Source organism: Zootoca vivipara, chromosome 7, assembly GCF_965207765.1.
Source record: "Zootoca vivipara chromosome 7, rZooViv2.hap1.1, whole genome shotgun sequence".
Taxonomy (NCBI): Eukaryota; Metazoa; Chordata; class Lepidosauria; order Squamata; family Lacertidae; genus Zootoca; species Zootoca vivipara.
The window spans coordinates 56,099,210-56,119,863 of NC_142590.1; the positions used below are offsets into that span (position 1 = coordinate 56,099,210).

General features: G+C 44.6%; 1 protein-coding gene across 1 annotated transcript in view; it reads right to left on the minus strand.

Moving 5' to 3' along the window:
* SLC26A9 (solute carrier family 26 member 9) overlaps positions 1–20,654 on the minus strand; it is a 61,423-nt gene that overhangs the window by 16,244 nt on the left and 24,525 nt on the right. The window contains exons 3-12 of the mRNA XM_035122272.3: positions 14,917–15,056; positions 14,022–14,132; positions 12,658–12,833; positions 11,468–11,632; positions 10,468–10,620; positions 8,465–8,547; positions 6,711–6,858; positions 4,361–4,474; positions 2,439–2,516; positions 1,355–1,450 (exon numbers count right to left, since the gene is read on the minus strand). Coding sequence (XP_034978163.1) covers positions 1,355–1,450; positions 2,439–2,516; positions 4,361–4,474; positions 6,711–6,858; positions 8,465–8,547; positions 10,468–10,620; positions 11,468–11,632; positions 12,658–12,833; positions 14,022–14,132; positions 14,917–15,056 — 1,264 coding nt within the window. The remainder of the gene's footprint in view (positions 1–1,354; positions 1,451–2,438; positions 2,517–4,360; positions 4,475–6,710; positions 6,859–8,464; positions 8,548–10,467; positions 10,621–11,467; positions 11,633–12,657; positions 12,834–14,021; positions 14,133–14,916; positions 15,057–20,654) is intronic.

A 20,654-nucleotide genomic window follows, 5' to 3' on the forward strand; every position in this document is an offset into this window, starting at 1 on the left:
TATTACTGTTGGCAACAGGCTCTAAAAGGCAGCTCGCATCATAGCAACAGACTTTGGCTATGCTCTTCCACCAAAATAAACGATGTTATGAAACCACAGGTTATGAAGCTGATTTCTTTCAAACAAACCATACTTAAGATTAACTATACCATAGTTAAAATTAGGACTCAAATGTAATGCAAAACTGCAGTTAATTAGAAAACAGAAACAAAAGTTTCCATAATGGTTGCATTATAGAGGGAGGAAGCAGTTCACATGTCTAAGGTTCTTTCCCATCATGATAAACAGGGGCATCCAATTGTAGCCTTTGTCATGACAGCTCAGGCCTGTATATTGCATACACTAACCATTTGAACATTTAGTTCAGAAGTTATCTTTACTGGGCTCTGTTCATAAACATTCATTTAAAATATATTCCTATGCATTCATAAACTCCAGCAAGAAAATGTAATTATATGCCAAGGAAATAGATATCTTATTATCAGAATAAATATGCAATACAGCTTATTCAAGGGTGACTCCTGCATTGTTTTATTTGGAATTTAACACTTGGAGTTCTTATGGAATATTTGTTCTGGTTTATCATTGAAAGACATGGCTGAAATATATCTCCATAGCTATGTTTGCTAGATTATTTAGAAAAAAAGTGCCTGATATTTTTAGCAATAGGACGCAGGTGGTGCTGTGGGTTAAACCACAGAGCCTAGGGCAGGCATCCCCAAACTGCAGCCCTCCAGATGTTTTGGCCTACAACTCCCATGATCCCTAGCTAACAGGACCAGTGGTCAGGGATGATGGGAATTGTAGTCCAAAACATCTGGAGGGCCGAAGTTTGGAGATGCCTGGTCTAGGGCTTGCTGAACAGAAGGTCGGCGGTTCGAATCCCTGCGACAGGGTGAGCTCCCGTTGCTCGGTCCCAGCTCCCGCCAACCTAGCAGTTCCAAAGCACGTCAAAGTGCAAGTAGATAAATAGGTGCTGCTCCAAGCGGGAAGGTAAACGGCGTTTCCCTGCGCTGCTCTGGTTCGCCAGAAGCGGCTTTGTCATGCTGACCACATGACCTGGAAGCTGTACGCTGGCTCCCTCGGCCAATAACGTGAGATGAGCGCCGCAACCCCAGAGTCGGTCACGACTGGACCTAATGGTCAGGGGTCCCTTTACCTTTATTCTTAGCAACCCAGATTTTTTTATAAACTCCAAGGGGATTTTATTGCATGTGGAAATGGTTTCTCGTTTTCATTGAATACTCTAGGCTTCATGCTAGTGGTGCTTTACAAAGGAGTGACTTAACCCATACCAAACAATAGGTTCAGGCTCCCCCCTTCTCACCCAAGCCATTTAAAAAGGGGCACTCACACAGTCCAGCTTGCTTTTTTTCCAGAGGTAGTAAGGATCAGTCAACTGCTTGAGAGAATTCTTCAGGTTCACAGCTATCAGGGCTCCCAACACAGCCTGCGATAAAGATCACACAACATTAAATAGATAACAAAAAGCCTCAAGAATATACCGAACTTTTGCAGCCCTAGTGTCATTCCTGTTTCTGCCACATTGGCTACATTTGCTTGATAGGCCAGAGTATGCTGTAAGTCAGATATTGCTGCACATTGCCAAATAAATCATTAATATGCTATAGAGTGGTTGTCCTTTTTCAACACAATACCTGCCCAAGCAGGCCCAAACTGTCTTGTAGATCAATTCCTACTAGAATCAGGTCACAGGCAAAATAAACTAGCAGCACGTTAGTTTGTTTGTTATGCATGTTTGTTATGTTGTTATGCATGTTTAGTCAGAAGTAAGTCTGTTTTCAATAGGACTTGCTCCCAGGAAAGCATGCATAGGAATGTAGCCTCGGTGGCAGAATTGTGCAGCCTCATAAGAAGTCAGTCCTGCCACATGCCTGGTTCCTGTCACCATGTTCCCTTTCATTGCCAATTGTAACTGAAACAGTGTCCACAACAGTTCCTCTGGTTTGCAAATGTGCTCACAGGACCAAAAAAAAAAAGTTTGTGACCTCTGAGTTAGAGTAACTTTCTGGCAAGTACAGTACTGTACTCTGAATTTAGCCAGTCATTTCCTTCCATCTGAAATCAAAAAGGCACCACACTGGGATTTGTTTGACCAAGCCTATTACAGAAAGGCCTCCCTTAGTTAAAGATGGGGAACTTAAGACACCACGCATACAAACATTTCTCATTTATACTGGTTTTATACCAGTTCAACTGTCTGCTTCTCCCAAAGACTCCTGGGGTTTTAAATTGGTGATGGCATATACAATTCTCTGATCCCTAGGTCACCTCAGAAAATACAATATCTGAGGTTCTCTGGGGAAAGGGAATGACTATTAAGCCAGTATAAGCCTGTGGTGTAAATACAGCAGAAGATAAGTCTGAACCACACAGTCTGGAAGCATGTCTTCATGCTCGGTGGTACAATTTTTTACCTTAGGAAGAGGGCCAAGGTAGATTCCCAAGGACAACATGGTTATCATCACGACCACTGCCACACAAAAGCTTGCCATCTGAGGAGAGAAAAGTAACTTATCACAAAAAGGACCTGCAATTTATGTTATGCTATCTGTCAGTAGTAGAAGCAAGAAGCAATATAAGTCAGTAGTCTGGTAGCTGAGGGAGATTAGTGGGCTGGGTGTTCATCAGTATGCAGATGATACCCAGCTCTACCTCTCTTTCAAATCGGAACCAGTGAAGGCGGTGAAGGTCCTGTGTGAGTGTCTGGAGGCGGTTGGAGGATGGATGGCGCCTAACAGATTGAGGTTGAATCCTGATGAGACAGAAGTACTGTTTGTGGGAGACAGGAGGCGGACAGGTGTGGAGGACTCCCTGGTCCTGAATGGGGTAACTGTGCCCCTGAAGGACCAGGTGCGCAGCCTGGGAGTCATTTTGGACTCACAGCTGTCCATGGAGGCGCAGGTCAATTCTGTGTCCAGGGCAGCTGTTTATCAGCTCCATCTGGTATACAGGCTGAGACCCTACCTGCCCGTGGACTGTCTAGCCAGAGTGGTACATGCTCTAGTTAGCTCTTGCTTGGGCTACTGCAATAATGTGGGTCTACCTTTGAAGGTGATCCGGAAACTACAACTAATCCAGAATGCAGCAGCTAGACTGGTGACTGGGAGTGGCCGCCAAGACCACATAACACCGGTCTTGAAATACCTACATTGGCTCCCAGTACGTTTCCAAGCACAATTCAAAATGTTGGTGCTGATCTTTAAAGCCCTAAACGGCCTCGGTCCAGTATACCTGAAGGAGCGTCTCCACCACCATCATTCTGCCCGGACACTGAGGTCCAGTGCTGAGGGCCTTCTGGCGGTTCCCTCACTGCGAGAAGCCAAGTTACAGGGAACCAGGCAGAGGGCCTTCTCGGAAGTGGCACCCGCCCTATGGAATGCCCTCTCACCAGATTTCAAAGAGAACAACAACTACCAGACTTTTAGAAGACATCTGAAGGCAGCCCTGTTTAGGGAAGCTTTTAATGTTGAACAGATTATTGTACAAGTATTTTAATATCCTTCTGGAAGTCGCCCAGAGTGGCTGGGGGAACCTGGCCAGATGGGCAGGGTATAAATAATAAATTATTATTATTATAATATTATATATTGGCCCTGCTGGCTGGGGCTGATGGGAGTTGGAGTCTAACAATATCTGGAGGGGCCACAGGTTCTTCTCTGTCAACATGACTTGAACTTCTGCAGATGAAAAAATGGCATAATCTTAATATCTGTTTCTGAATCTGACAAAAATTAAAATCAGTATGATTACTTATTGCAACTGTTGGGGAGTTGGTGCACTGTACGGTGGTGGTGAAAATGGAGCTCCAAATGAGGACGTTCCTGGTTCAAATCCCACCTCAGCCATGAATTCACTAGATGGCCTTAGACAAGCCACTTTTTCTCAACCTCCACTCTCTGCCCCATATAGGAGATAATAAAATAGACCCACCTTATAGGGTTGTAAGGATTACAACAATATGATGTTTCTGAAGTGCTGTAAACATTTGAAAGTACTATATGAATGCCAATGGTTACTATTTGGATCTACTTTTGGAGATCCACTCATGGGGCCAGTTCTGTTCTAATAACAGAACAACAGGTTGGTTATCTACCTGCAGTATAAAAGAGCCATTTGCTTTCATTTGAAAGCCATGTCATTCTGGGAATTTGTGTTTGGAGACGATGCGGTGTATTCACTGTTTTAGATCCCAAGCCCTCCTTACATTATTTCCCCAATGAAAAGAATGTTCAATTAGTTCAAGTTAATCCATGATCTAGAAATGCTCAGAGCTCATCTTACAAAGTCTCCTACTTTGAGAGGAGATAGGGGCTAAACAAACCAATAAATTAATAACCTGAGATTTTCCTCCAGCTCCATCCACAGCTAAGGTCACAGAAAGAGCACAGCAAATTACATGGATTTTGAAAAAGGATCCAAAAAAGTTGCTGCAGCCGAGGGCCAGCATTTCCTATGGAAACAAGGATAATGGACTAATCAGTTTAGGTGGCAGCATTAACAAACAAGATGACGTTTCTCTTACAGTAAGGTTACTTTGGCAGCTATTGCTGGGATACAAAAAGTAGGTCAAGCGGTCATATAGCTCCAAGATGCTTCCTTCACATGTGAGGGCGGCATTATTTATACAAAAGACTGCTGTCATAGCTGCAATCACATCACCCAAGGCTCTTTCACACCCCATGAAAATTGCTTCTTCTCACTTCAGAAGCATCCCAGGATTCTCTGACTCTCTTGCAAACCCTCAGAGCAGGAACATTATTGCAGGCTTCCTTTAACCGCAACTCTAATCTGAGACTCTCATCCCCGATGAATCATCCAGCAACCAATACAGAAAGGTCCCGGAGGAGTAACCTGTAGCACACTTGGCTGCATCTGTTGTTTTAAAAAGCCATGGTTGTGCAAGTGCTAGTGAGGGAGGACACACTCCACAGCCATGTGATGCACACAAGGCATTTTTAGAAGACACAGTTTCTGAGCTGCTCTTTGGAGAAGCTTCTTTAATCTGACTGAGAGGTCTTAGGAATTAATTGCTTGAACTAATTGCTAAAAATCCAACAAATAGTCTCCATGTGTGTGTGTGTGCTCCAGATTCTTCTCTGAGTCAGGGCCCAGTTCGCAGTAGAGTTATCAAGCAGCAAAAGACCAGCAAAACCTGAAATGTACAGGAGCTATTTAAAACAATGGCACTGAGATTTGCACAAAGTATGCTTACTGCTGGAGTTCATATAGTTGTTGTGAAATATCATATCCTTTTTTTTTTTTGCTTTTGCTTTTTTGTCAACAGGCACCCAGAGTAGCTTTGACAAAAAACAAGAAAAAATTGTTCTGTTAAAAATAACATTAGAAGCAACCAATCATGTCAAGCCGCAGTTGCGATAGCTACTACAGCTGGCAACTGCCTCCTTAAGGAAGAATCAAGGAGCCCATGGCCAGGGCCGGCTCACGCATGAGATTGCCTTGGGCGGCTGGATCCCCAGGGGCAGCAGATCCCAATGTAGATCTTCATTTCCCCTTGTTCATGACGCGCATCTTCACTCACCCCTTCTTCCCTTGTGGGGAGGGGGACACCATTTGTGGTTTGCCTCAAGTGCCAAAATATTGTGGGCCAGTCCTGCTCAAGGCGGCACCAACTTAGGAAGGCTGCGCGTCCTGGGGTGGGGGGAGGGGTCTGCATCTCCCCCACAGGGCCATCAGGCAGAGCGAGGCAGTTGCCTTAGGTGTGGAATCCAAGGGGTGTTGCCTCTTGGGAAATGGCTTCCAGCAAGATGTCAGAATCTGTCACCATCCAACCCCAGCAAGCGAGACTGCGGCAGGGGTGACACTTTCCTATTTTGCCTCAATGGGTGAAACAGGACAGGCCTCCCCTGCCTGTGGCCCTCCAGATGTTACTGGATTCCAACCCACCAGCCTTAGCCAGTAGGTTAGGGATGAGTCTATTAATATCTGGTGGGCCACAAGTCCCCCACTGATCCCATAAGACAAACATGTGGAGCAGGTGTTATCTCCTCTTCGTGTGATTCCTGCTCTGCCCGGGATTGGACTAGATCAGGCACCCCCAAACTTTGGCCCTCCAGATGTTTTAGTCTACAATTTCCATCATCCCTGACCACTGGTCCTGTTAGCTAGGGATCATGGGAGTTGTAGGCCAAAACATCTGGAGGGCCGCAGTTTGGGGATGCCTGGACTAGATGATCCATTCGGTTCCTTCCAACTCTAAGATTCTATTATTTTCTTTCCCAAGTTTTTGTTTTTATGTGTTGCCCGCTAAGGCAAGCAGTTGCACACCCAATGTCTCACTGCTTGGAGACTATTGTAACTTGGCCTCCACTGGATCCTCTTTGATGGCAACTTTTATACTGGATAATCCATCCATGATGTGTGTTACAGTTACTAAGAGGAGTCTGAAGGGGAACTCTCCATAGCAGTGTTTGAATTACAAGGAGGTCCTTTTACTTGTGATGGCTCTCTTAGGTACTATTGCTAAAAGAGTAAGGGGAGTGAACAGACTAAAACTGGGGGGGGGGCAGGGGCAGGGATTGGAAATATCATTAAGAGTCCCCTACTTTTCCTCCTATAAATCTAGCACTCTCTCTCTCTGAGGACAAGTCACTAGACTCCAACCCTGGAAATGGCCAACTTTGGGGTGAGTGATTCTTCTCTCTCTGTAAAGAGCCACTAAATGTTACCTGGTTAGGGTCCACATCATAGCCATGCTTGGTTCCAAGAGTTCTGCCCATGGCCAGGTTGATCACATAGCCCACGATGGCAAGTGAGAAAGCTGTGCCAACCATGTCCTTCCACTTGCCCACCTCGGGAAGAGTAGCAGATGGAAATCTAGCATCAAAGGAACAAAACCAAGCAGGCAGGATAAGAAAACAAGTAGCTGGAGATGAAACCAATGGACCAGAGAGATGTTGGTGGCAGTGTGTGTGTGTGTGTGTGTGTGTGTGTGTGTGTGTGTGTGTGTGATGTAGAAGCAAGATTCAGTTCTGCCCAGTTTCCCCCCCCCCCAAAGAAGTAACGCATGAGTTAGTCTTAATATATAATGGATTCAAGCCATTTCACACAAACATAATACTGTACAGTAATAGCCTAGAAGGCAGTCCTGTCCCCCACCCCCAGAACCCTTGTTTATTCCTTCAGCGCAGGAATGTTGACATGTGCAGACCTTATAATAGTCACAGCAGCACAGAATGAATGGTAAAGTTTTATACCACAATGGTTATTATCCACTTTGCAATTATATTGTGCTTGTAATTCATTAAAGGACTGACTCATATAAACCAAGGCTTGCAGACACTGTCCACTTTAAGCTTGCCCTACTTTCCATTCCATTTAGAGATGTTGAAACACAACCAGCCACTGCAAGCTCTGTTTCAACTTGTTTTCAGAAGGGCCCACAGTTTTATCTATTCTTACCCTCACCTTCAACATGGCTGGTTGTTAATTCTGGGAGCTGGTGGAAAAGTGGGGGGTGGGTGCAGATTGCAGCAGACTGGGAGTAAAAAAAGCCTCCTCCTCCTCCTCCTCCTCCTCCTCCTCCTCCTCCTCCTCCTCCTCCTCCTCCTCCTTCTTCTTCTTCCTCCTCCTCCTCCTCCTCCTCCTCCTCCTCCTCCTCCTCCTCCTCCTCCTCCTCCTCCTCCTCCTCCTCTAAAAAACCTCTTTCTACTGCTCACCTTGCTGCAAACTCTCCAAGTTTTCTTATTTTTAGTTCATGAATCTTCCCATGGGCGTACCCAGGATCAAAACTAGGGGGGGGCAAGGGGAGGGGCCACAAAGTGGGCGGGATCGGCGAACTCGCGCTCCGCCGGGCTGTGCCCCTCCCTAGAAGCAGGGCTGGTGGGTGGAGGCGGAGCCCAGCCCAGCAGAGCGCGAGTTCAGCGTTCCTGCCCGCCACGCCACGCTCTCTGGTTCCCCGCCGCACTTGGCCTTGCCAGAGGGCGCGACGGGGAGCTGGAGGGAGGGCGCAGCGCGGCGGGCGGGAACGGCGAACTCGCGCTCCGCCGGGCTGTGCCCCTCCCTAGAAGCAGGGCTGGTGGGCGAAGGCAGAGCCCAGCCCAGCGGAGCGCGAGTTTGACGTTCCCGCCCACCGCGCCGCACTCCCTGGTTCCCCGCCGCACTTGGCCTTGCCTGAGGGCGCGCCGGGGAGCTGGAGGGAGGGTGCGGCGCGGCGCGATGGGAATGGCGAACTCGCGCTCCGACGGGCTGGGCTCCGCCTCTGCCCACCAGCCCTGCTTCTAGAGTAGGGCAGCTGCCCTAACTTGCCCCGTGGTGGGTACGCCCTTGAATCTTCCATATCATGTCTGGCTCAGCCCTTATTTCAGAATATATTCATTATTAAATACAGTGGGTGGGATTCATGGATTGGCATCATTAGGATATCCCTGTTCTAGAAGAGAAGGAACTCTTGGAAAGAGAATAATCCAGTGCATTGACTCACCCCATATTAATATGGCCAACAATGGGCATGTCATATTTATCAGGCATATCAAAGCTTCCAGAAATTGCAGTAGCTACAATGACCTGAAATCAAAGCATAAAAAAGGCTTTAGGCTAGCAGCACATTTTTCGGTTTCATACAAGCTGAATTTATTAACATATTCCTTCAGCAGAGAACTGGATTCAGTTTGTATAAATTTTGATTTGCATTAAGTGGGGAGAAATCCATTGAGAGTAGTTTTCCTGTAGATAGCAAATGAATGAATGAACGATTGATTGAATGAATGAGTTAGTCGTGCATTATCATATCTACCAGCTATGTTTAAATTCGTGGATGCATTGGACTGCTCCATTTATTGTCAGGACACTCCATTTAAAGTCTCTTTTGTATCAAGAAGATGGTGGTTACTGGGTAGATCAAAGTATATAACTGAGAATTCTCAGAGTATGGGAGAAGAGTTCTTTCTGGAGTCACAGGTCTGTCTTAGAGCTAACCGCTATAAAAAAGCCAATAAGTCAGAGAAAGTTTTATTCAGGCATTCTGCCATGGTTCACACAGATTCCTGTTCTCACGGCATCTCTCCTGCACATTTCAGTTTTTGAAACTTGAGTAAATTCTGCTTTTCCTGCTATCCTGTCTCCACCAATACTATTCAAAACCAGAGTAAAGTGGATGTAACACATTCCTATATTAGAACAGTAAGCTTCATTTCACACTGCTGCAATAGCAAACTTTGGAGTGATTGCAAATTGAAACCAAAGACAATGTCTGCCCAAATCTTTGCATTTCCCACAGCTCTAATTACACAAATGCTCCCTGGGTGTCAGCACGTACATTGGCCTCCTGCCTCCCTGATCACCTGAGGCATGTAAGCATCTTACTACAGCTTCCTGTCTTATCACGTTTCAATACTTTGGAATACAACTACATTATCTGCATGGACATTTCCTGCTATATAGTCCGAGGATGTTTTCACCCAGACTCATTGAAGCACGAGTCAAGGTTAAGCTGGCCATATCAGCACATTTTTCTTCAGTGTCCTTGGCTGACCATACACCTGAGAGCGCAAGTTTGCATTGTTGTTTAAATTGGTAGGATGTATAGGTCAATGATGCAGTTAGTATCAGCAACAGGATTGTGAGCCCGCAGATGAATAATACCATAGCATTTTTAATATCTGACTTCTGCATGGACCAGTTTGTCACAGTAGGTGTGCAAAAGGGGCACATACTAAGGACTGGTTTGAAGCTGCCTTGCTTAGCAAATAACTGTTGTTATAAACCGCGACACCCAGTTCATAAGTACTGTAATGCTAAAAAGAGCTTTGTTGAAAGTGAAACTAAACTTGGCATAAGTCCTCCTCCTAAGAAAGTGGAAGGAGAAAGTCTGCTTCACGCAGACTTGTGGCCCCTCATCCGTATAGTACCAAGCTGTAGCTTAGCATGGCTTATGAACCAGGAAATTGTCCAAGAGTTGGGAAAGCATGTTATTATTAAAACAACAGAAGCATTATCTTGAATGAAGATGGTTGAATTCCCTGCGTCAAATTACAGAGGGGCAGTTGTGTTAGTTTGTGGCAATAAAAACAGCCAAGAGCAACAGCAAAACCTTAACAAATTCATTTGGGAAGGATTTCATCAGATATGCTGGACCCTTGCGCACAAATAACTGGACATTTATTGTGCAAAGGGGGGGGGGAGAATCCAAACATTTGGAAAGGACTCAGAAGACCTCTAGCCCAACCAGAAACATGCCAGCTTCCTTATCTCAAATCAGAAAACTTGAGTGCAATACTTCACCCAGAAGTGAATTATTACATCAGTTTCCTCCTTGGGTGTATTTTTGACCACTCTCTTAGCTGAATAGTCAACAGCTCTTTTATAAATTTATCTCTGCATCTGAAGAGAAGGGAGGGCAGGCACTGACTACAATGGAGGTTCTAATGCCCTCTAACCACTTTGATAAAAGCAGGGGGAAGAAAGAACTCAGGATCTACTACTTACTATAACAATCTCCATGGGAATGGGGACTCGAATCTTCTTCATGTATTTCATATTCAGCTCCTTCACGATAATCAGAAGCACAGTGCTGATCAGTGCAAAGACGAGGGAGGCTATGTTGGTCTTGGGCAAGTTTTTGCAAATATCAATAAAGGTCTAGAAAAAAGAAAGGAAGGATGAAACAAGAAAAGGGCAGCATGTGCATTTTTCAGCATGACTGGGAGATATGCTTTCCAAGACACCGAGATGGTCCATCAGTGCCCATTATTTAGCCTTGTAGTCTGGTGTTGAGACTTGCTAGAACTCAAAGCAGCACAGTCCCTGCAGTAGCCAGCTATGGATTAATTATAGGGTCAGTAAGCAGGGCCTGACCAGACAGGATGCATTTAATCTGACTTGTTGTTTCCAACAACGGCATCCAGCTGGGAATTCAGAGAAAGGTTCAAGAGGCGCACAGCAGGTCACTGCAGCCTCCATAACTCCACAAGTGCTTTCTTCTAATCCCTTATAATTAAAATGTGGAAGAATCAATGGTAACTCTGATACTTATGTGCACATTTCCTAGAATTACAGGACCCCAAGAGTACTCCTGTACCTTTGAAGAGTTATCCAGCAGGGAAAATTTACCAGGTGTAGCTTTTCCTGCCATGCAGCACAACTGCGAGCAAAATTCTGCCTTCTGTGCAAGATTCGGGAGACTTTGCAAGCCTGCCATTCTCTCTTGAAATATCTCCTGACCTCATGCTTTCTTCAGTCCAGTTGATAACATTTCCTTTCATAAATATATGGTTTGATAATCTATTTTATTTTACTATTTTCATTTGTTCCTTGCATTTTAAGGCAAAGGGGAGAAAAACATCTCAGCCACTCATTATTTCATTATTGCATTTATACAGCAGGCCAAATCTTCAGTTGACTAGGGAAATTAATCATTAATATCATTTGTCACAATCGGGCAGGTTAGGGCAATAACCACCATATCATCCTCTGGTAACTGACTTACATAAACAATGGCAAGGGGTCCTGTGTAGGAGTCAATCTTCAGGCCAAAGATATACTTGAGCACAGAGATGAGGATCTGCAGGCCAGCTGCTGTCATGAAGCCCCTGATGAAGGATTCTGAGAGGTAGATCGCAACGAAGCCAAACTGCACAAATCCTAGGCATATCTATGGACAGACAGACAGTCAGACATGCCAGATGGAATAGTGAGCACAGCTTCTCAGAAGGATACCCCATAGTTCAAACTATAGTCCACAGGAATCTTGGATAGGGAAGAAGTTCAGTTGAGTTTGCAAATGAAGCCGAGGGTATATAATTTTCTCTTTCCCAAATCAGCATGGGAACCAAAGTATAGCCATCCTTCAAAATTCACACGTATATGAGTTTTGCAATGCAGTTCCCCAACCAACCACTGTTTATAAAAAATACATATAACAGGGGGAACGGGCATAAAAATGAATATAGCAAACGAACATAACAAACTAAAACGTGTTACATTAGGAGGAATTGCTTGCAAACATGTATAACTTAGTCAAATATACACACTGAAACACTGAAGAACTTTTATGAGGATTTGAAAAACATAATAATCTCACATTGCTGCAGAAAGGGGAAGAACTGGAGATAACCAGAATTGAGAGCTCCTTTCATCCCTAGTCTCTGGTGTGTGGAAATGAATAAGATAACTGTTCCAGGAGGAATTTCCTCCAGTGTAGGAGTATGGCACCGACCCAATATATGTGACCCATCCCTGCCGCAGGAGAGATGAGGTAACAGCAGATGAGGCAGGGCACAGATCTTTCTGAGCCACACCAATATTTAGCTGTAGGCTTAATACCTATAAAGAGTATTGCTGCTACATCTTGGGCATCAATGTAAGGGCAGCTCCACATATGTTATGCAAACATGGTATACCAGTGTTTCACTTGAAGCATGTGTCGATGAAGCATGTGTCTATGGATGCATCTGATGTCCTGGAACAGTTAGCGTTTCTAGATGTGTGTATACATGGGTGTTTAAAGGCACATGTTCATCCATACAGCTCAAATAGCCACCTTTGTTTTCTACATTGGCTTCCAAATGCTAGTATAGTCATCCCTTTGCTTTCCCTTCTGTTCAATACATGAGCAGTTAATGCCAAACTCTATGCACGGCTGCCTTCTGCACGGTTCTGAATACAGGGCATCCCTACCTGGATTATGGCTGTCAGACAAGCCAAGGTGGCAGAGATCTCCAGTCTGGCTGCTTCCATGGCTGTGTTGTTAATCATCATCTCATTGGCTGTGCTGTTAAAGTACTCGAAGTCGGAATCAGGAGCCAGCTCATGACAGACATTCCCCACAATAATACTGATGACTGCAAAAGTACCTGTGGGACACACACACACAAAGGTTGGCTTACACTCATGCAGAGGATCTTCTCATGTATGCAGTGACAGTTAGTGCTGAAGGTGGCTGAAGACTGCAAAAATATATAGATCAATGGGCCAGGTTGGGCTACCCTTCTGCTTAGTTTCATCTACATAACTGGCAGTAGCGTAAAATGGCTGATTGGTACATGATTGATAACGGCATAAAATGAGTTACAGGTAGGTAGCCGTGTTGGTCTGACGTAGTCGAAATAAGAAATAAAAATAAATAAATTCCTTCCAGTAGCACCTTAGAGACCAACTAAGTTTGTCATAGGTATGAGCTTTCGTGTGCATGGTATCTGAAGAAGTGTGCATGCACACGAAAGCTCATACCTATGACAAACTTAGTTGGTCTCTAAGGTGCTACTGGAAGGAATTTATTTATTTATTGTTTTGGCATAAAATGAATTATGGATCTCTTTTCCCCAGCCTTGCAACCAGTGGCAGAGCATATGCCTGTGCTGCCCAGGGCGGGTGTGTTCCCGAGGGGCACAGAGACTGCCCTCCCAGGCACAGGATAGCCGCACACGCACCCACCGATCCCGTTTCCTTCCACTCCCCTTCTGCTCGCCTGCCTCCTTCCTGTCCTCTCCCCTGCCTGCCTGCCTCCTCTAGCCAGGAGACGGGGCAACGGCGCACCGCCCGCCCGTGACTCCCACACCTACCGCCAGCTGTTAGGGGAAGGGAGGAGCTGCTGCGCCACGCTCCCGGCTGGAGGAGGCAGGCAGGCAGGGGAGAGGATGGGAAGGAGGAGGCAGGGGAGCGGGAAGGGGAGAGGAAGGAACCGGCAAAGCGGCACAGCAGCTCCCCCTTCCCCCGATGGCTCGTGGTAGGCATGGGAGTCCAAGTCGCGGGCGGGTGGTGCACTGAATGTCACCCCCGCTCAGGGATGACACCCGGAGCGGTGCTCACCCCCTGCACCCACCTTCCTCCGCCAGTGGTTCCTCCCCATTACCAAGAATAAGAGACATGTCAACTAATATTTGAGTGAGATCAGGCCACAATTTTATTGACAATAGATGCCCCCCACCTCTGCCCTTCAGCAATTTCTTTAATGCATTAGTGCAAACTTCCAGTTTATGTACTAAAGCTTGAGGAGGTATGTGCACTTAATTTGGTCACTATAGTGGAATAGAAGACCTCACCTGGGACCATTTGATGAACACCTCCTAGCAAGAAATAGGCTATCAGAGGGAAGAAGGATGAGTAGAGCCCATTGATCGGAGGTAGGTTGGCCAACAGAGCAAAGGCCATACCTAAAAAACACAAGTGAAAAGCAGATCAGACCTTCCATCCTAACCATGCTCAAGTCTGCCTTATGAAAACAAGATGCCACACTCCATGGCAGACTCTACAGCAGGTCTCCTCTCGTATGCAACCCATTTTTAAAGATGCTACAGCCCTGCACGTGAGCTAATCATAACAGTTGATCCAACATGGCACCATCAGAAAGGCTAGGCAACAAAGACGATATTAGATGTTTGGGGTGCTCAGCAAGCAGGCTAAGGGTGACATTAATGTTCTGTCATTATTGCTGAGGTTTACACAACCAAGATGCCAATGCGGATCCATGTTGCAGTTAAAAATTCCCTACATTGTGCAGTCCCATCCTTATAAATGCATAGGGGTAATAATGTTTGATAGAGGGCACATACACACAGATACCCAATCCTGCTTACAGGATTTATCCCCACTTTTTGGAGAAAATGAACTTTGTGACAGATTTCAAGGGTATTGTGTCAATGTTGACACCCTGGTACATATGCTACTCCCCCCCATGGCTGTGGTGTGAGGTTCCTAAACATTAGGGAGGGGGTGATTTTTAAAAGTATGGACCAGAGCAAAGTAAATAGACATTTCTTTAAAAGTTGCATCTTCGCTTCACTGATCATAACTAAAGTGGGCCATAAGCAGAAATCTATTACCTGCCATAGCTTAGATGATGTGTTACACCAAGATATATACACATTTCCTCATTTTTCCCCATTGGTGAAACTGCTCATGTTTGGTAGTAATATGTAAAGGGCAAAGTTCTCTCACCTTGAGGCACCTGAATAGTCCCAGCACTGATTCCACCAAGGACATCGGGCACAATATAATCTTTGATTTTATATTTTGGAAGCCATACAAGAATAGGAAACAGGCTGTACAGGATGAGTTTGAATCTGGATGGTGAACATCTAGTGAGAAAGGAGAAAGAGGAACTGAATTTAATAGGAGACTTTTCCACTGTTAGATATTTTGTGTATGGTTATAAGGAGACTAGGGACGTGGGTGGCGCTGTGGTCTAAGCCACAGATCCTAGGGCTTGCCAATCAGAAGTTCGGCGGTCCGAATCCCCGTGATGGGGTGAGCTCCCGTTGTTTGGTCCCAGCTCCTGCCCACCTAGCAGTTCGAAAGCACGTTAAAGTGCAAGTAGGTAAATAGGTACCGCTCTGGCGGGAAGGTAAATGGCATTTCCGTGCGCTGATCTAGCTCACCAGAAGCGGCTTAGTCATGCTGGCCACATGACCCGGAAGCTGTCTGCGGACAAATGCCGGTTCCCTCGGCCTATAGAGCGAGATGAGCGCAGCAACCCCAGAGTCATCCGTGACTGGACTTAACTGTCAGGGGTATACCTTTACCTTTATAAGGAGACTGACTGAGCCCAGCACTTCATGCAGGCAGGGCAAAGAGCTGCTTTTTTGGTCTCATGGTTTTCTACGCCCACACAGTGCTGGCATGAAGTATAGAACACACAATGGAAAAAATGTTCCATTCCGATTATTCATAATTAGCCTTTCATTGTGTTTAATGCAGTAATGAGTCAGCTCCCCATTATCCCAGCCTCCATCAAACTCTGGAGAACAAGATGCCCAGCTAAATTCTGTGGAGGGTTTTTGCTCAGGCTTCTTGTTAAGGCCATGTCAAGATCCTTTGTCAAAACCAAACAAAATTTCAGCAAAATCAATGTGGGTTGTTACTGGGTGGCTAAACACAATGAGGGTAATAAGCCATCACATTATTAGTTCAAGCAGCCCTGATACAGCCTGCTTAGTGGATTACTGTATTTTTCTGTGTACAAGACAATGCCCCCCCCAAACACACAAGATGGTTTTGGGTGAGGTGGCAGCTCCTGCCAGCTGGAGAGGTGAGATGGTGCTGAGGTGAGGAAGGAGCTTGGCTTGGAGATCAAGCGTAGAATTGCTCAGAAAAAGCTCAACAACTTTTTTGGCCAATTTCCCCCAAACAACTAAAAAATACTGATTTATTAATTTTGGGCTCCCAAAAGTAGGGGTCGTCTTATACATGGAAAAACACAGTAGTTAACAAAACAAAGAAAGCATGTGTGACCTGCTTCAAGCAATGGGACATGAGAAATCAACAGGATACAACTGCACAGTTACACACTGACTTAGAACCTATGAATGTTTACTCCAAAGATAGTCCTACTGCTTCAGTGGAACTTCCTCCCAGAGCTTTGTACTGAATCAGGTCATTGGCCTATCTAGCTTGGTGCTGCCTATTCCTGATTGGCTGCAGCTGCCCAGAGAGACTCACTCAGAGGTGCCAACTTGAATAAAATATTAGTGGGGGCAATGATACGTGCTTTGACACATGGGGGCTGGGAGGAGCCAGGGGTGCAGCCGAGCCCAGTGGTGGTAGCTGGAAGGGCTTCGGGCTTCAGTGGTGGCTCCTCCATCCTTTTATACACCTCCACCCTCAGCCCCTTCGGTCCTGATCGCATGCAGGACTCCGTGGGATTGGCACGGCCTTTGTCCTCTAGATATACTTTTAATCCACTCTGACACATGGAGGGGAGGAAATGAGAAGGTAGAGGATGCAATGAAGAGGGCCAGTTGGTGGCCAGAGGGCTGGTGGCACAAGTCTCAAGGTGAAATCGACCCAACACGTGTAAGCATTTATAAGCATGCCTACCATTTGGTGGCAGCAGGGAAACAAGCCTACTTCTTCACCACTGTTGAGTCCTTTGTGAGCTGTCTTGTGAGCATTGCTTTATTTATAAAGGAGCAAATGGTAAAGTCAGAGACAGTTAACCACTCAGAAGTTTGCTGTGATCAATTTGCAAAGCATTTTGTGGGTTAAAGTTGCTTGCATTCACTCTGAACTTGATGCCACAGTTGATATCACTCCAGTGGAAATGTCTAGGGCATTGTTATCGCACCCTAAGATTAGGCTGACCACATTAGGCTGACCACATGCTCTGTTGACCCTTGCCTATAATGGCTTGCAAGATCTACCAGAGAAGGCTTGACTGGGTAGGTCCAGGGAACAGATTGCGGCTTCTTGCTATGTCTTTTCTTCCTACCATTATTATTGCACTTTTGACACTGCAGCTGAGAGTCACCACTCACATAACCACTTCCCCAAACACAGAAAAACACAGGCAAAAGGCAGCCCAAGCTAAAAAGCATCGGCAGCACACCAGCTAAGGAAAAGAAGAGGCAAGAATCAGCTCTAGGTTGCACTGACACCTTGTAGCAGACTGCCCAGTTCAATATGAAAAGCCTCAAGCCCTGTTTAATTTGCATTATTCATGTTAAAGTGACTGGCTTCAACATCAGCTCCACTTTCGTCGTACTTGAGCTTAAGCTCTGACCAAAAGAAAAAAGACCTATACTTTTGTAATAAGTGGCAATGGTTATGATATTGCTACTCTTCATCAAGCATTAATGTATCCCATATAAGATGAATGTGCTGCATTTGCAACTGAACCAGATTGCTTTGAATTAGGAATCTAAAATAGCTATGTCTGTACTTACTTTTTCTCCCCTAGGTGGCACTCTTCTGAGCATCTGTGAAGTCACTCAGAGAGCAGCTATTCCTTTGGCATGATTCCACAGCTCTGTCTACTTAAGAGACCATTCAGTCACGCTGGGTGCCACCCAAATCTAAAGTCAACATCATTGTGTAATCCAAAGTAATGCATCCAGTTTACTTAATTAATGCTTGCTTGGCAATGCCTTCACCCAGTCAACATCTAGAGAATATATATGGCCATCTACCCAAAGTCCTGCAGTGCAGTACAAACACATACTGTGGAGAAAACTAATGTTCTGGATCCAACACCTGGTTGCAAGTTGCTTATTTCCTGTGCATCAAATGAAAAGAATCCAAGAGCTATGGCCAGGTAGTGGAATAATTTTTAGAAAGTTTTAAGTTGAGAATAATAAGAAATTTAGAAAAACATGAATGGTATGCTTTGACCTTGAAACTAGAGCAGATAAAGAATAAACCGAAACAGGACCTTGTCCTGGATTTCTAAAAACTCAATTACTACTGGAATTTGTCTTATTATTCTCAACTTAAAAAACTTTCTAAAAATTATTCCACTACCTGGCCAGAGCTCTTGGATTCTTTTCATTTGATTTTCTCAACTCTCCAAGGACTCCAATTTATTTAGTATTTCCTGTGCATGGCTTGTGCTTTTGTATGTATGTGTTGACACATCTTACTCTACTAATGTTGAGTGGTCTTTGTGCTCCTTTTGTCTGCATCTAAGCAAGTCCCTTAAGTAGAATGGGTAGGGGTGGATGGACCTGTCAGTTTTGATTAAGTTTTTCATTTTCACAGTCTTAAATCCAGTTCTCCACATTTCCTCATAAATGTGCAGCTTTTTAAAAAATAAATCAAAATTTCTCATGAAAATTCATTAGCATTTCAGTTCAAATTTTTCCTAATAAAAACATTTTTGGCTGCAATTTTGCCTTATGACACATTTCTGCAGAGCCATCCCCCCATATATAATGCATCTTTGTATGTTATCTTCACTAATATGTGCATTTCTATGTGTTTCTATAATTTTTTGGCCGAACCACTGCAATACAAAATTCAGAAAAATGTGAATTTCAAAAAGGAGCAGTGTGTTTCAGTTTGCATATTGATTTGGAATGTGGCAGTTTGGTGGGCTTATCTTTAAATGTGTACTCATTTTTTTTTTAAAAAAAAACACAACCCCATCCCTAAGCATGGGGTCTGAATTTCAAGCAAAGCACTGACTGATGTGGGTAACATTATCTGGGAACTGTTTGGGTGGGCGGGGTATAAATAAATTATTTCTTCTTCTTCTTCTTCTCCTCCTCCTCCTCCTCCTCCTCCTCCTCCTCCTCCTCCTCCTCCTCCTCCTCCTCTTCAGAATGTGTCCCATCATATGACAAAAGATGCTCAACCATTTCCTCAATGAATAACCAGAGAGAGGTGCACCATGCCTGTTTTCTAACCATACCCGCAGGACCAAATGACTGTGTGAACTGCTTCTAAGTGTGGATGGATCTCCATTAAAGTTTCTGTGAGAAAGGGGGGAGGATGTGTGACATGAGAATCACAGAGCATCTCTCCCTGCCACCTGCAACCTCCTACCCCCCCCCCCCACACCTCTGTTAAGGGCACACTGGCTCACTCTGCTGAGGGACTGATTAAGGCTCAATTCTCCCTCTGACATTCTCTAACTGACCTCAGACCTCTGTTTTCCCCTTGACTCCTCCCTTTCTGATGTGTGTCTAGTCTGTTAGACTATAAGCCTCAGGGCAGGGCCTGTCATTCATTTAATTTTATGTACCACACCTTGTTTCTTTAGGTGAACGAGAAATAATCCATGTAATACCAAGAAGGAATAATACGGTATCTAGGAAACACTGTTGCACAAACCAAGTCTTGACTGTTATTTTTACCTCTTTGTGAAACAGGGTGGTCTCCCATCTAGAGCCCCGATGCATCACTGTATAAAGTGATCTTAAATTTGCTTTAAAGCAATGAAGGACCAACAGTGTAATTAAAAAATAAATGAGTGACAGGATGGGGAACCCATGGCCTTTCAGATGTTGCTGGACTATAGCTCCCATCACCCTTGATGGCTCTTGGTTGTGATGGCAGAGGTTAATGAAAACTGAGTCCAACAACTGAAATGCCACAAATTCACTATCACTGGGTGAAGATGACAAAACTAGGAAGACAGCTGGCACAAATGTCTTCTTCACAATTGTTTTATTCTTTTCAAATACTCCGTATACATTGGGGTTGGGTGGGTTTCTTAGAGGATGGGTATCAATATTATTGCTCTCTCCTTCCTGGAAAAAATATATTTATTCAAGAGTGAGTAAATCCAACAAGCCAGCAATGGTGGCAATGAATCAGTACAAGTTCCCTTATCTACACAATTATGTTTTTCTGAAGGCTAGTGTCAGAAAAGTTGTTTGGCCTTCTACAATTTGTAGTTTGCTTACTCTAATCTCTCTTGGCTGTGGCAGTGGAAACATTTTTTGTCTTCTATTAAACAATTAGCAACAATCTTTAACATTGAAAAAGAGAAAAACTGAGAATGAGGTGTCTATTATTCTCCACTTCACTTTGATGTCTGATAAGATTTGGATATTTGGTGCTGCCTTAACCAACTCTGCATCACTCTTTGGGTTGCAAATTCTGTAGGAGAATCTGCTGGAAAATCACAAAAGTGAATCAGAAAGGTGGAAAGCACACACCGCTTTTCTGATGGGTGAACATCCAGCTTCTGCTTTAAAACTTCACTTCAGTTTTGTGGGAGTGCTGGGATTAAGATTGCCTCTTTGCTCCTGATTTGTGCAAAACTCCCTCAATAATGGAATTAGCAATCTCTCATTAAAAGTTTCAATTGAACTGCCCACCATCACAAATCTAGACAGCATGTGGGCATTATTTTGTTTTATTTATTTATCTTTCATAAAATTTATATAGTGCTTGATTGTAAAACAACAACTAAACAACAACAACAGACTCAAAGTGGTTACAACACTAACGTGTGG